Raw genomic sequence first — 16,485 nt, forward strand, 5'->3', positions numbered from 1 at the left:
AAAAAGTTGAATGCCTGATTTCTTATTTTTCCCTCGGCTTATTCTCACCACTTGACAAAAAATAAACAGTAATCATTAACAAAGACATTAACATGCAATTTCATTCAAATATATAAAGGCATGTACAGTCAGCACTCGTCAGACCGCCAAATGTATCCATTTTCGGTGTAAGGGGCCCTGATGCTTTCCATTTAGATCAAGGGCAATGCAACTTAACGAACTAAATAGTTTTAAGATACATCAATGTAAGCTCATCACAGAAGCTCATTCATGCCACTCGAAATTAACTTTTATAAAAGTCGTCTCTTTAGTCAGTCTGGATTCCTCATAAATAAAACAATTTTCTTTATTATGTTGTAGAAATTCGATATTTTATATAAATGGCGTAAGTTTTAAAATAATCATCCGAACTTTATTTGTGGTGGGTCCTCTTGTCATGGAATCTCGCCAGAACTTTTAGTCGGATGCAAAGTATTTTCCGTGAGAAAAATTCGGTATATTTTGTGACTGTATACGAGATATATGGGATCAGCGTGTAAATTGTTCAATGACTTCATAAATCGCATAAACGGTCACTAGCAAGCTATATAACTAAAAATGCATGTGATAAACAAAGTATGTATGGGTGGGTGTGTTTAGTGAGGGAAATTGGCTTTTTGTTCCAGATCTTCTTGCAAAAAGCAGGTGTAATTCTTTCCGGGGTTTTGTACTTCGTTCGTTAGTTCCTTCATCACATTTTCTTCACCACTTTAACGTTATTCAACATCAATTGATGAAACTTGATACACTTGCGTGTCATTACTAGCGAACGTGTTGCGTTTGGTGTTTTAGATTCAGGATCAAGGTCAAAACTTTCCAGTTTGTTGTTTTCGGGTTTTTTGTGAACGTTTTCTTCTTCTTCGTTTGGACAATATTACTATATCGTTGCATGAGACAGATGGATGAAATCTGGTTATAATAATGCATCTTCACTGTTTGCAATCATGATCTTATCTTAAAGATAAAGGGCACACACCAAACTACAGAATTTTTACCTTTAGTTTCACAGTTCGGAAGTCTGTTCAGATACAGAAATGAAAACTGGTGTTATAATGTATAGCTACCAGGAAGTGAGTTGACAATCTTATTCACCGGTTACATTTTAAGGTAAATATCAAAAGTCTTTAAAACGTGATGTGGGGAAAAAAATTGAATATGCTTTTGTGCGTTCGTAAATGTCGAGAAAAGAAAAGCCATATGCATTTTTAATATGTCTGCGTCAAGGCATGGGGTATGTTGATTCGGAACGTATTTAATCCATTTTCATACAAATAGTCCAGAAATAAATACGAGAAAGCACACGTAACTGGCAAAGGTGCAAAGCTGACAGACTGGTGCAATGCTAATGTATTGTTTTATATTGATGTATGTGGGGCCATCATCGCCAGCCAAGGTTCTGATTTGTTAACCCTATCTACACCTTGGCGGCTCGATCAGATATTTCAGTGTTTCAGGTCAGATACCGCGGCTGGCCAAAGCATCCAATCAAAATCAACTTGTTAAATTTGAACAATGTTCCTATATGATCGAGACAAGGGGAGCGCATAACTGGAATGGACTCATAAAAAAATCAATTTTCTACTGCCAATCCGTGTTTGGACAAAATACATCCTTTACCTCAAATACATCTGTAATGGCTTCTCTCTGGTACGTTGTTATACTTTTGATGTTAAACTTACAAACTATCCTTTTTAAGTCAATTGCCTCCACCATTTTCGGCCCAAGTACAGTGCACCACTGCCACATCCAACAGATGTCGCTACAACAAAGCACTGAAATATCTTATAGATCCGCCAAGGTGTAGATAGGGTTAACATATCGGAACCTTGGCTAGCGAAGATAAGACGTGGCACGTATGTTTTTTCTTTCAGCAGCTTTAGTCGATCAACATGGTCTCACTAGCACACCGGTGTAGAATTCAATTATGAAAATCGCAGCATGTGTACGATTTTCTATTGTCGTTGCCGCACTCGTGTTGCTTATAATTTGAAAAAGCTTAGGTATTTTGGAATATGTGATCTTCAGTAGATGCTGCTTAATGTAGAAAGGCATGCATCGCTTTGTTCCCAAACAATGAACATGCCAATTCAAATTAAAATCTCTTGTCATTAGATCAGTTTCAATACTGAGGATGTGTAGTTGTAAAGATCACGGCAATTCATTTAAGTTTTCAAACCAACACCAACTTTCAAATCTGTTAAAAGGGAGCATCCTAGTGGCCGAGCGGTCTAAAGCGCTATCAGTTACGGATCACTGCCATCTCACCTCTGTCTGCGTGGGTTCGAGTCTCCGATTCGGCCAATGTGGGTATGTGAGAAAGCTTGCCAGTAGCTTCTCGAGGGTCGGCGGTTGTTTCCGGGGATTTGCCGGGTTCTTTCTCCGCCATTAATACTGGCCGCCATGTATAGCCTATCGTGTGCTGACAAATGGCGTTAAACCCTACAACAACAACAACACGTGTTAAAAAAAGATGTCCAGTATATCAAATCTCTAAGAAATTTATTTAAATATATATGTGAAACATGGTGAATCTTATTTTAAATGTTCTTATCCCTTCAGCTGTCTAATCTGACATGTTTGATATGTAATAATGTTTGAATATCTTCATGTCCGTGTATTTGGAGCTGATACCATAAGATTGTTTGACGCATTCAATATATTGGTGCCGCATGCTGCTTTTATTTTTGCATTATACCATATATACCCTAACTGTCTCCTTACTTTCTGTCTTACCATCCTTTGCTCCCTAATATGTAGTAATTACCAATGTGGTGGCCATATTGGATGTCTCAACGGAACTATTTTCATTTAGTACCAATTAGACATTATAAGAAGCCTTCTGGTGAAAACCCCATGCTGATATGACTTTCCAGTCAGAAAGAGTAACAATAACAATAATTTCAAGATGACCGACATGGTGGCCGTATTGGAAGTCAGATCGGCACCATTTTCATTTATGACCCAAGAACCTACCCTAACTGTCATCTTAATTTCTGTCTTACCATCGTTTGCTCCTTAATTTGTAGTAATTGCCGCTGTGGCGGTCAAATTGGATGTCTGAACGGAACCTTTTCGTTCAGTATCAATCAGACATCATAAGTCAGCCGGTGTAAACCCCATGTCGATTTGACATTCAGTTCATTAGGGGTAGCGATAACAAGATTTTCAAAAATACTGCCGTGGTGGCCATATTTGGTATCAGATCGGCATCCTTTTCATTTCGGACCAGCTAGACATAAGAGATCTTTTCATGGAAAACCCCATGTTGATATGCCTCCATTCCGAAGGAATATTGATAAGATTTTCAAATTGGCTGCTGTAGCGTTCACATTGGATGTCTGAGTAGCACCATTTTTTTATTTTTAAGTAGGACCAGTTAGACATTAGGATGAATGTACGTGTCAAGTTTTAACACAATCCTTAAATTTAGGTGGGGTAACGACAACAAACGCGCTAATGGATGGACGGTCGTCGGACAACGACAACAGACCTTCCCATAAGCTCTTGTCTATGATCAATAACGCCAAAAAGCCAATAATTGATAGATTAGCGCAGGATATGTAGTATAGATCTTACATCAGTCCGTCACATCAAGTGGTTTGTGTTGCGATGTCAGTACATGGTACCTTTAGAACGAAATATCTTAAGTCTTTGTCCGAATTAAGGAAAGACACAGCAACAACAACTAACTTTTATTATCGTTCTCTAAGACGTTTTGGGGACATTATCAAATGAAATTCCAGTATCATACTTGACTGGAACTGCCTATTAATTTGGAGTTAACGAAACTTCGAGGAAGTAAGTCCGCCTTCTGTCAATCAATAATTAATTTTTGAAAGTTGAGTGGAATAAAATAAAGTTTTTGGTTAAATTCCATGGTTTTGATATTTTGAAAATAAAAAATTAGATTGAGAGGAAACCAAGGACATGCTCGTTTAGAACTTTGCACTGATGGAACTTGTAGAATTCCAATCGAATAACACAAAATTATATTCGGGCACAGTGCAGACTGTTTCGGGCAATTAGGTGGTTGTTGTGTATATTTAATTTTTATTGTACTCTTAACTTTTATCCATGGTTGCAAGTAGTAAACAACATGTTTACGTAACAAGAGTTCAAGGTCAGTCATGCTTACAGTTAGACTATTTTTTCCGTGGAAATCTTTACATTCTATTGCGTTATATATCAAGGGAAAATGTAAATAGATATGAATTTGAAGAAGAAAAAAAAATCCTGTTCTATATGAGTCTTTGGGAATTCATGATCAAAGTCTGTAGTTATGTCAGGTAAAACTCAAAAGGAATTATTTATATTTAAAAAATTCCATGGAATTACAAAAGTGTTCATTGACTTTGCATTAACATGCTATTTTGGAATTATTACGAACTCATTCAAAGATATTCTGAACTGATTCATTGTGTTACAATATGACATTCATGACTATCAGAAGTAATTCAGAACATTTTATATTTTTAAACTTGTGACAAGAAATTTAAGATTATTTGGGATGTAATTCACAGTACTGTCTCTCTTGAATTCTCACTTTGCATTGTAGAGAAATAAATAACTAGTTGATTTTAATTAAATTGTTGCTTTCACTTCTTTCTGTTACGTATTTAAGGAACTAGAATCGTAACCGCGGTGTTGAGAGCATCATGATGAGTAGTAGTATGGTAATTGGAATTTTAGAGCGTCTCATCATTTTCGGTTTCCAGGCCAAAAATACCTCTGTATTCTCTACGACTTTCTCCCCACTGAGGATTTTCGTATACGTGTATCTGTGACTGTATCACACTTGAGTCCACGTGGACGCTTGTCTGGGTTGGGAGCTGCATACGAAATAGGTTAACACCTGTTTACTTTACTTCTACTGCCTCTAAATCAGTTATCTGTTTTGGGTCTCTAGCGCTCCGGTTCCCAATCCGTTGATTTCCATTTCAACCATCACCGTCTTATCTTCTATAGCTACCGAGTACACTTTCGCAATTTTGTTGATATTTCTTTGTGCCTTATCGAGAAGTTCTCAATAGACTCTTATTCGGAAATGCAGCCGTAGCGAAATTATTTTTTCAGCACCACTCGAAACATCAGTTACTATCGTAATAGTCCCCACAGCAAATCCGACTGATGCACCTATAATGGTAACTGAAATTACAATTCCAGCAATAAGTTCTTGCTCGTGTATCCGAATGGGGAAACTCCATTGCGGGTGGCAAAACGAATTTTTTTGGTTTGACACCACCTTATTAGCGAAAACTCTTAAATCGAGCATCGAGGGAAGTTTGCCCAGCCGAAACTTCCTGTATTTGTTTCCATGTTGTTGGAGATGGTACATGCTGCCGCGTTTGTTGCAATTCGTTGCTTGATCAAGTAGTCATCTTACCCGTTATGGGGCACTATTTTGTTTTCTTTGGGTAAATTCCCAGTTGCAGGTTGCATACGTTGTGTGCGGATCGTCGTTCCTCACCTATGATGTGAGTGTAACAACGCACTTTGGAGCCACCTGAGGTATAAGAGCTGTCGGTGTCAAAGTGGCCACTACAGATCCAGCAATGAATGATTCAAAAAAGCTCTATGAATGTCCTCACCGGTCATAATCAAGTCCGCGGGCAAGCCAAGCGTTTATCCGATCAATTTCAAATTATTCTCGACCGATTTAATAGACAAGTCAACTGAATTCTTGCTACGCTGACGGCTCAGTTGCTCCATCATATCTTACCTTTTAGAACAAATTGTAAGTTGTCAACTTAGCTGTGGCATATTCCACTCAATAATACAAGTGTATTGTACACTAGCTTTCTTGTTAGCTATCTACCCATCCATGCAGCTGGGCTTGTTTATTTTTCCAAAGTGCAACTCAGACTTACTGATGGCAAGTCATTCTTCAGATGGATCTGACTTGCAAAACAGACCACGACTAATAGCCCTAAAAAGGGATGGGAGTGGAATTGTAGTTTTAAAGGAAGAACATAATTTTTATGATATAACTGATCTTACCCAAAAAAGCAACACACTACAAGCTATCTTTATCATAAATATAATAATTTGCATGTCACGATTTTAAAACCTTCACATGATGTAAAGTGCATGACTGCTTACAACCACCACTATATCATAAATCAGCATTTTAAGCCTCCTAGGGATTTTTGTCTTTAGTAATTTAAGTTTGTTCCTCTTGCACTATTTCTTTCTTTCTGCCTTTCTCTCTTGTGTCATCAATCCTAAGATTTGAATCAACTTAAAAATAACCCTGAAAGTAATTTTGTTTTTAAATTCTGCTATTTCGGCTAGTTGCTTACATGTGATTATCTAGCTCATTATTGTTAATCATTCCACTGTTTTCTGATGCCAATTAGTAAAAATCTTTTGCACATGACCATTCATTCTTGGGGGGGGGGGGGGGAGTGCACGACAGGAAATCAAAAAGAATGGCCAGATGTAGAAAAATAATGGTGGGGATAGGACATTTCAGGGTTCAATTTTTTTGCATCTTTGCCAGTTTTCTGCTTCTAGATTTTGAATGTTATATACCTGTCTTCCTTTACCCTAAAATTTAAAAAATGTATATGCATGTCGTGTATATGCTTGTAGATGGCCAAATTAGGCAAGATGGTCGATCATAGCTGTTCCATTTTTTCAAATCAAATTAAAAACAGTTAGACTGCATGCCTCACCACCTTATCCTTGAGTAAACATCCTTAATTTCCATGCCTTTTAATATAAAATTAAAAAACCAGGGGAAATAAATGCAATAATATGTCAAGATTTTCTACAAAAACGAAATCTAGAGCTGTTTCCTGGTGATATTAACTGCTGAGTATATAGGCGCTTAAGGGATAATTACTATGTATCAAAAACTTAAGGGATAATTACTATGTATTAAAAATCTTATGTTACGTGTATCAAATTTACACAATGGAGAGGAACATTAACAAAGTCACACTCTACCATCTGAAAAAGAACACTCTCATTAGAAGAAGACTTCACAGAAAAAGGCAAAGTACCTGACAATAATAGACTCTGAGTAGCTCCTGTGTCCCTTAAAATATTAATAGGGATAGGTTTGGCAGAATCACCCAAGAGTGATATAAAACCCTTCGATATGAATGGTTCATAATTCTCCATATTAAAATCAGATTGGTGTTTATTAGACCCAACATATGTATTGCTTTCAATACATGACCGTGACCATGACCATGACCTTTTAGAAATAAGAGCATTTGGAATAGGTCTGTCTTGATTCTGATGCCTATTTTTCAATTTGTAGCAATCAGAAATAATGTGTCCTTTTTTCTTGCAATAGGTACATGTAGGAAGAGACAAGGATCTTGAATCAAGCTTCTCTCAAGTTTGAGTTTTAGGAGTTGTGCCAGTTTGAGTTTTAGAGGGGTTTGTATTAGGCTGAAATACTTTTCTGCCAGAAGACTGTTGAGTATAAGTCTTATTTACAAAAGGAACTTTATGAGTTAAACAATACTCATCAGCAGCTCGAGCAGCATTTTCCAAGGTTTCAATCTGATGCTCATCAAGATAGGACTTAATGTCACTATGGACACAGTTTTTGAAAATAATATAAGTTGTTTGAAACTTTCATAATCTTTGTTCAGCTTTCTTGGCTAAGCACCATCTATCAAATAACTGCTCTTTTTCTCTAGCAAATTCTACACGAGTTTGTCCAGCTTCTTTTCTATAGTTTCTAAATTTTTGCCGATAAGCTTCAGGGACTAACTTGTAACCCCTTAGGATGCATTCTTTAACCACATGATAGTTACCACTTCGGTGAACTGACAGTGAATTGTAAATATCACTAGCCTTACCAGTGAGTTCACTATGTAATAATTGAGTCCAATGCTCCCTTGGCCATTTCAAATTTTCAGCAGTATTTTCAAAACGAGTAAAGTATTTGTCTACTTCTTTTTCTCTGAAAGTGGTCACTAATCTAATATTCTTTGCAAGATCAAAACTTAAAGTTGGATTTGAAGTATGAATGTGCTTTTCACTTGCAAGTTCCATTTCTTTCATTCTACATTGATATTCCCTCTCTTGCTTCTCTTTCTCCAACTTTGTGTGTGTGTGTGATTTGGATTTTTAACGTAGGTTTAACAATTTTTCAGTCATATCGCTATGATGTCTGCAGTGTTACAGGTTATAGCGATGTCTAGCACTGGGGCATCATGCCACAGACATGTAGCGTGATGTTCCACCCAGTCACATTATTTCTTTCTTCCTTATCTAACTGCATTTACGTTTTCTTTCTCTCTTTCCTGTCTCTCTCCTCTTTCTCATATTGTAACTGTGGCCCCGAGTGGCCGAGTGGTCTAAAGCGCTCACCGTTACGGATCACTGCCATCTCACCTCTGTCTGCGTGAGTTCGAGTCTCGGATTCGGCTAATGTGGTTATGTGAGAAAGCTTGCCAGTAGCTTCTCGTGGGTCGGTGGTTCTTTCCAGGGGTTTCCCGGGTTCTTCCTCCACCATTTATACTGGCCGCCATGTATAGCCTATCTTGTGCTGAAAAATGGCATTAAACCCTACAACAACAACATATTGTAACTGCATCTGTCTTTCTTTCTCTTTTGCTTGTAAATGCATTTGTTTTTGTCTTTCTTCTTTCTGAAGCTCCAGCTTCCTCAACTCCAATTCCATCTTGTATTTTAATTCTAATTCCTTCACTTTTATGTCAGAGTCTGATACAGATTTACTTATTGAAACCAAAGCACTCATCCAAAACATTATTTTCTACCAAGTACTGAACCAAAATATTTCTTATTTCCTGTTTCGTTAAGGAAGCCTTTACCTCAGAAAGATCGTATTTTGTGGCAAGTTGAATCAATTTATCTTTTTTGAAAAGATCCAATTGTTCATGGGTAGGATTTGAAAGAAACATTTCCACTTGTGATGACATTTTAGAAAAAGCTTGCCAATTTCACTAAAAATTTCAAAAACTAGGAGAAATCAAATAATAAAATACAAAGTTTTCTGAAATATTCTATCCAAAATTCAAAATTATCTAGGACAAACCCCCAATTCTTATGTTAAGTATTTAAGCGTGAATAAACAGTAACACAAGAAAGGGTGAAAACAACAAGCTTTGAAAAATACAATAATTTATTTCCCTGGAACAATTCTGTAAAAATGAAAAAATAAGAACTTATGGTTTTATAGAATCAAATCCAAAAATAACCCAAGAATAATCCACGAATAAAATGTTAAAAGTCCTAATAACAAAATGTTCTAACGATTTCAAGTTCGAGTCCCAAATGTAGAATCCAAGATGGAAGACGATGACATATGCTGTAATCTGTAGTGTTGAAGTCTACAGTTCCTTGTAGAAACAAGAAATATCACTTCAGTTTTGGAAATATGAATAAATTTTTTATAAGAGCTGTCTTTGCTCAGTAATTTCATATCAGCACATGTATTTTCCAGGAAAAAAGAATTAATCCTTTTGAATCCAAGTAATCTGAAATAACTCCAAACAGCACAACATACAACTTCCAGTGTAACAGCCCAACTAACTGAGAATATCTCTCCAAAACAAAGGTTATATCGTATTCTAAAATGCAAAATGGGGTCACGTGATGTTGTAGAACCTCGTAGAAATTATGTACTTGTTAAAGATCATGTATACACAGTGTGGCCCTGATGAAAACCAATCATTTTACTCTAAGAAATAAATACTAAAAAAAATTGCTTACATCTTAACTCAGTAGTCCCATCATGACCTCGACAACAACCCATCATTTTAAATAAAATTAGAATTTATTTACGTGTTGCTACTAATTTTGAATCAAGGTCAGGTTCTAAATCAACACCTGGTGTTTACAAAACAGTCAAGGTAAAACTATTTTCTGGAAAATGTATCATCTTCAGTGAATAAATTTACATTACAATAGCATGTAATTAAAATAAAAAAAATAAAACTGACAAACAATTAAATTGAATTAAATATATATTAAATCAGATATAATTAAATCAAATATACTTAACAAAAACTTAAGGGATAATTACTATGCATTAAAAGCTTAAGGGATAATTACTATGTATTAAAAGCTGATGAGATAATGTTGAGTTCTAAGTGGGTATGCCAGAGTAATGATGTCGTTGTTGTTGTTGTTGTTGTTGTAGGGTTTAACGCCATTTTTCAGCACATGATAGGCTATACATGGCGGCCAGTATTAATGGTGGAGGAAGAACCCGGGAAAACCCTGGAAAGAACCACCGACCCACGAGAAGCTACTGGCAAGCTTTCTCACATACCCACATTAGCTGAATCCGAGACTCGAACCCACACAGACAGAGGTGAGATGGCAGTGATCCGTAACGGAGAGCGCTTTAGAGTAATGATGTCAGTAATAAGATCATGGGTAGAGAGAGTATTGCAGACTGGAATACATTTGTATTAATCTGTCTTGCTGCATTTATTGTAATTTTCATTCCATCCATTCTGGAGACCTATCTGAAATATAATAAGAAACTTGAGTGCCTGTTCACTCATCATCTTGACAATAGACATATCAAAACTAATATCCTCAGTCAATGAGGTAATAAAACCATTATATATATACATACTTTACATGCCATATATATTATACAGCTATTGCACTCTTTCTCTTTTATAAAACTGACAGAAATATATCCAATTTTTGGATCAGTCATCATCATGAGTCATACTTTTGCTCGAATTACTAAGAACATAAACTACACTTTTTCCCAGAGAAATATATAAACAAAACAGCTTTAGTCACTGATGTTTTGAATATTTTTAAATCTTCTCTATACACAATATCAAGATTCAGCTATTATCAATGTACAAAGTGTATGCACTACAATTTTTGTCCCCCCCACCCCAAATATCAACATGATTTTCTGGGGTGATGCTGGCAAGAATATTACAGAAAGTCAGCACTAAACATATACATGTGAGAAAAGTTTTAAACAAAAACAGGCATAAGAGGTAATCAACCGAACCTAATGGAGATACATACCTCATTTTTACATTATTTAAGAATAAAATCAAGTTTTTGAGTCTTATCGACTTTTATGCAAACTGCATGCAAATGCACAATTTAGGATATACATTTTTAGTAATATGCAAGATAGGACCTTTTTAGCCAACATGTCTATAATCCACGAATACATGTCCCAAAACAGACAAGAAAACTAAGGGCAATTGTTAAATTCCTTTATTGAAAGTGGTCCTGGAAAAAATCAAACATATTTAAGGAAAAAACAGGGACATATTTTATCTACATAAGCTTCATCTGGATATGATTATGGGGCCAAATTGACTCTCACAGTACCTAGCCCTTTAAACATTTATAGTCCAATTATGGCTAAAGGGCACAAATTGACTCTCACAGTACCTAGCCCTTTAAACATTTATAGTCTAATTATGGCTAAAGGGCCCAAATTGACTCTCACAGTACCTAGCCCTTTAAACATTTATAGTCCAATTATGGCTAAACTATTATGCTATGGAGGTTTATAGACTAATTGCCATTAAATTCATTCATTTATAGCCCAAATAAGGTTAAATAATTACTCTGGAGGTTTATAGGCTGGTTGTTAGTAATAGGAATCAAATTTATTTCATATTACATTCTGCAAAAGTAGGAACAGAGAACATGTACTTTGACATCTGTCACCTATTTTCAGTAGTAACCTGTACTATATCTGTCACCTGTTGTCAATAGTAAGCCATTTTGATGTTATCTTTTACAAAATCATGCAACAAATTTTCTGCATCAAAGGAAAATGGAATACTTTCATAAATCGGCAAATTTCCTTTGTGCATTTACAACTTGGCTCAGAGTTATGGTAAAACAGTTGTAAGCAGAAATGTCTTACACTAAAAAAAGTGATAGATTCAAACAGGAAGTAAAATCAAATATAGAAAATTAAAGATATACCTAAACCTACAATACATAAAAATGTAATGTGAACTTTAGTTAAATATTTAAAACAAAGAAATTCTTACTTACAGAAGCGCCAGTTGAAAGAGAAATTCATATTGGCACAGAAAATATGAGGTAAACAACAACCATCTTTGGTCTTCGTTTTTCCCTTACAAAGTAACATTCTGACATGTTTTATAGCTGTAAAGATTAAACAAGCTGTCAAATGTAACCATGGTTGGTGATAAACAAATGAAAATACCATTTGTAATCATTAATTTTCTTTTTCATTTTTTTATTGCACACATCCAACATTGTCTTTCAGACAAGTAAATTATCATAATTATTTCTTTATTTCTCTCAAAACTGAGGAACAATTATAAAACTAAAATTTTTAGAAAATGTCCCCAAATTGATGAAATTAAGACATGACAGAACTTCCCCCAATGCTGCACTTAATATGGAAATTATTAGACAATTTTGGATCAAAATGTCACAAAACCTTGTTTCTTTCCTTCTCTGTTTAGTTTTTCCTCACTGGATTTGTAAAAATAAATCCAGAGACACAAGGAAAAAAATGGAAATCTGAAGATTGGTTTAATCCACTGACCCACCTAAACTATGACAAATGTAAAATTATGTACAAATAATTTTGCAATTACAGTGACCCTGACCTATGATCTGTCAATTGCAGACTTGACAGGCAGCTGCCCATCCTCATATATACTGCAGATAAAATTGGGGTTAAGGAAACTTTAGAGAAGTGCACAAATCATTTGGAATTGAAAATAACAATTTTGGCTCCATTCACATTGACCTCTACACCTGACAAGAACCAATAGGTAGGTGCTCTGCCCAAGAGTAGACTACTCATAAAGTTTTACAAAAATTGGATTCTGGACACTTTACTTATTAAGTAGAAACAAACATATTATAATGTTCCAGTGACCTTGACCTTTCATGTTAGCTTCAGAATAAAAAATAGGAAGGTTCCACTTGCTCGAACATAGTTAACCTCTGAATGCGAAAGAAAATTAGGCCAAGAAAACCAAACTTATCAAGCAGAAACAAAAACATTTTCAGCTCCAGTGACCTAGACCTTGAATTTAGCAGTTCCCCCTCACCCCCACAACATAATTCTGCTTGTCCCGATGATTAAGGCACACATGAGATCTGAGGGGGAAAAAAAGAACACAGCTAACCAAGGTTATGTTGCAGAAAACACCCATCTACAGCTGGATGGATGGACATCACTACTACCATATCCTCCCTGCACATTTCGTCAAAGGATCACAAGTAAATTGGTTGAAAGTGTTAGTATTACTCTCACATGATGTAAGTGGTATTGCCTACATATAGTGACTAAAGCAATGTAATGACCATTTTCCACACTCATTCTATCAACATGATGAAATACAATCACATTTGGACTTAAACAGCTGCCCATAACTAATTACAATGCAAAAGGTGTAATCACATTACATGAAAAACATTCGCATTCAGACTTAAACTGCCTATAATCACTATGCCAAAATTGTAATTACATTAGTTGAAATACACTTGCATTTGGACTTAAACAGCTGCCTGTAACTAATTACTATATAAATGATTCATTATATTAGATGAATACGTTGGCTGAATATGAAGGTGTTTGTTGTTTTGTTGTTTTTTTAAATCGGGGGAACCTAACTATACATGAAAATTTATCTTCATCAAGATCTAACCCAGGGGTCTCAAACACACAGTCCACGGGCCACATGCAGCCTACTAAGCTGTTTTGTAGCCTGCAAAATGATTGGTGTCACAAGGTGTCATGATAACAAAGGTAATGTAGCCTCAGGCCATTGTAAATGCCCTCATGCTGTCCTTAGGGTGATTTGAGTTTGAGACCCCTGATCTAATCTAATCAGTTACTACATTCTGTACATAAAGATCTTTGACATGAGGAAATTCCCACAGTGTGAATGTTTTTCTGATTTTAAACTTCTGGAAAATTGCATGTTTTTAGTTTCCATTACTTAGCAATTTTGGATGCATGAATGTGGTTAACTTGTTAAATTTCTGCATGGATAAATTTTGCAAATTTAACTCAAGCATAAAGACTACATTTTGTCAGGAAAACCATGAAAAGTTGTATACATCATTATGTAAGACCTGAAAACATGACAATCTGTATGTTAAATGTTTATGAAGTAAAATATTAAAAGATTCTTAATTACAGACTAGTACAATCGTATACTATGTGTGCATAAGTGGTATAAAACATTGTGTCTAACAAAAATTTATTAAGACCTTTCTACTTATTGAATCTGACTTAAAATTCTGAAAATGCGCTGCTTTAAATAAGTACATGATTTAAAAAAAGTATCACAGTGAAATTTGTTGCAAGAGAGAGAAAAAAAGACTCCCCAAAAATGCACCCCAATTCTTTCAGGTTAAGATAAATAAGTAATACACAAACAAATATCCTTTGGGTATTACAGTCAATAAGAAATCATCAAGATACACTGGCACACATATAACTATCAAACACATAATAAACTATGTGCTCAGCAAAAAAGAGAATACAAGGAACTGGCCTTTCATGACAGAATCCTATTACCTGGAACACTTCTATATGCCACATCCCAGGTAGATTAGGCACTTGTGCCTGGAACCTTTCTACATTTTACATCCTATGTAGATTAGATTAGGAACTCAGGCCTGGAATCATTCTACATTATACATCTTACGTAGATTAGATTAGGAACTCAGGCCTGGAATCATTTTACATTACACATCATATGTAGATTAGGAACTCAAGTCTGGAACCCTTCTATATGACACAACCTATATAGATTAGGAATTTAGGCTTGGGACACTTCTACGTGACACATCCTATGTAGATTAGGAACTCGGGCTTGGAACCCTTCTACATCATGCATCCTATGTAGATTAAGAACTTTGCCTGGAAACCTTCTATATGATAGTGTAGGTAGGAACTCAGGCTGGAACCCTTCTACATGACACATCCTATGTAGATTAGGAACTCAGGCTTGGAACCCTTCTACATGACACATCCTACGTAGATTAGGAACTCAGGCCTGGAACATTTACCGAACTTTAAAAGCATTAGCTGCTATAACCTTAGATTATATTATCTTTCTGTGAAGCAGAGACAGAATATAAAATTCTACATTAATTTAACACATAAAAACTTATTAACAGCCAAAAAAAGAATTGCACACACACGCACACATGCATTTCTTAGTTATCAGTCATGCCAAAGAAGTAAAAATGTACCAGACTCAAACAATGTTAGATACATTTAAAGACCCAGGATGTAACATACACAAAGCAGCATATTTAGTTCCATTAACAGCTGCATAAAAAAGTACAAAAATGTTTAAAATGAGAAAAATGTTATGAAATGGTAGTTATGACTGCATCAGAAGAACAGTTACTTCGATGTCTTGAAAATGATCTTTCCCTCTTTGACTTCTATCAAGCCCTGTGTTGACCTACTTCCTATAGGAGATGAAAATTCTGCAGCAACTGCACCTTCTGTATCCTGATTGGATAAAATTATCTGACCATCATGCACCTGAAGCTGCCTTGGCTGCAACAATTTATCAGTCCTTGTACTATGACTGACTGAGTTATGATCCTCATTTCTTGAGGTTCCTGGTGGAGTATCACCTCTAAGTATGATCTGACCATCACAGACACCCAGCTGTTTGGGTCGCCATGGCTGACTAGTTTCTACAGTTTGAGATGCTACACTAGGATTGTGTGGTGAATTTCTTGTGTGTGAAGTCAAGTCTGCTGCACTATCATGAGCATTTATAATATTACTATTGCAGGTTTCCACATTGCAATTTAAGGAGGAAGTATCAACCTCAGTGATAACATTTCCTCTGACTTGACATGAAGCAAGAAACTCACAGCTTTCATCCTGATTAATACTGTGTACATTTCTGTGTGGGTTTTCGCCAATGGAAGTTAAGAAGTTTACTTGTCTATCTGGACCTCTATCAAGAGTACTATATGGAGGGGGTGGGGATCGCCGTCCCCTAGCTCCCTCATTTGTCTCTGCTACTGCATCTGAATAGGAAGGTGGGGCCTGTAATAGCGAGGTAATCTCAGCACGTGGCACATACTGCATCCCATTATTAGCAATTAAATTCCCTATGTTTGTGGTGGTTATTGGGCAATGGGCAAGAAATGGTTCATTTTCTGTGGTAGTGATAACAACTGGGCCCTCTGGTTCAGACTGTCTCTGTGCTAATCTTTGCCGACGCTCAGCAACTCCTAGTGCTCGCCGCATGGCCATCCTCTTCATTTTGATTCGAAAAACAGCAATAACAACAATGGATATGAACAAAACAACCCCAACAGTGCATGCAATGACGGTATAAACTGTTGTCTTCAACCATGTCATTTGTTGATCTGCTGTACTAACATCACTATTACCCGGTCTTAAAACTGCAGTTGTGGTTCTCCAATCTGAAAAAAATGAGAAAACTTACCAAGTTTTCCTTATAACACTGATGATTAAACTTTGGCTCACAA

General features: G+C 36.0%; 1 protein-coding gene across 2 annotated transcripts in view; it reads right to left on the reverse strand.

The window, feature by feature from the left end:
* Window positions 1–11,208: 11,208 nt before the first annotated feature.
* The window catches only part of LOC149787614 (uncharacterized), a 49,559-nt gene continuing 44,282 nt past the window's right edge, over window positions 11,209–16,485 (reverse strand). For both annotated transcript variants that reach the window (XM_089973785.1, XM_089973784.1), the window contains one exon: window positions 11,209–16,419. In XM_089973785.1, coding sequence (XP_089829911.1) covers window positions 15,374–16,419 — 1,046 coding nt within the window. In that variant the 3' untranslated portion in view covers window positions 11,209–15,373. The remainder of the gene's footprint in view (window positions 16,420–16,485) is intronic.

The sequence above is a fragment of the Sinohyriopsis cumingii genome, chromosome 11 (assembly GCF_028554795.1).
Source record: "Sinohyriopsis cumingii isolate HCF-2022 chromosome 11, ASM2855479v2, whole genome shotgun sequence".
Classification (NCBI taxonomy): Eukaryota; Metazoa; Mollusca; class Bivalvia; order Unionida; family Unionidae; genus Sinohyriopsis; species Sinohyriopsis cumingii.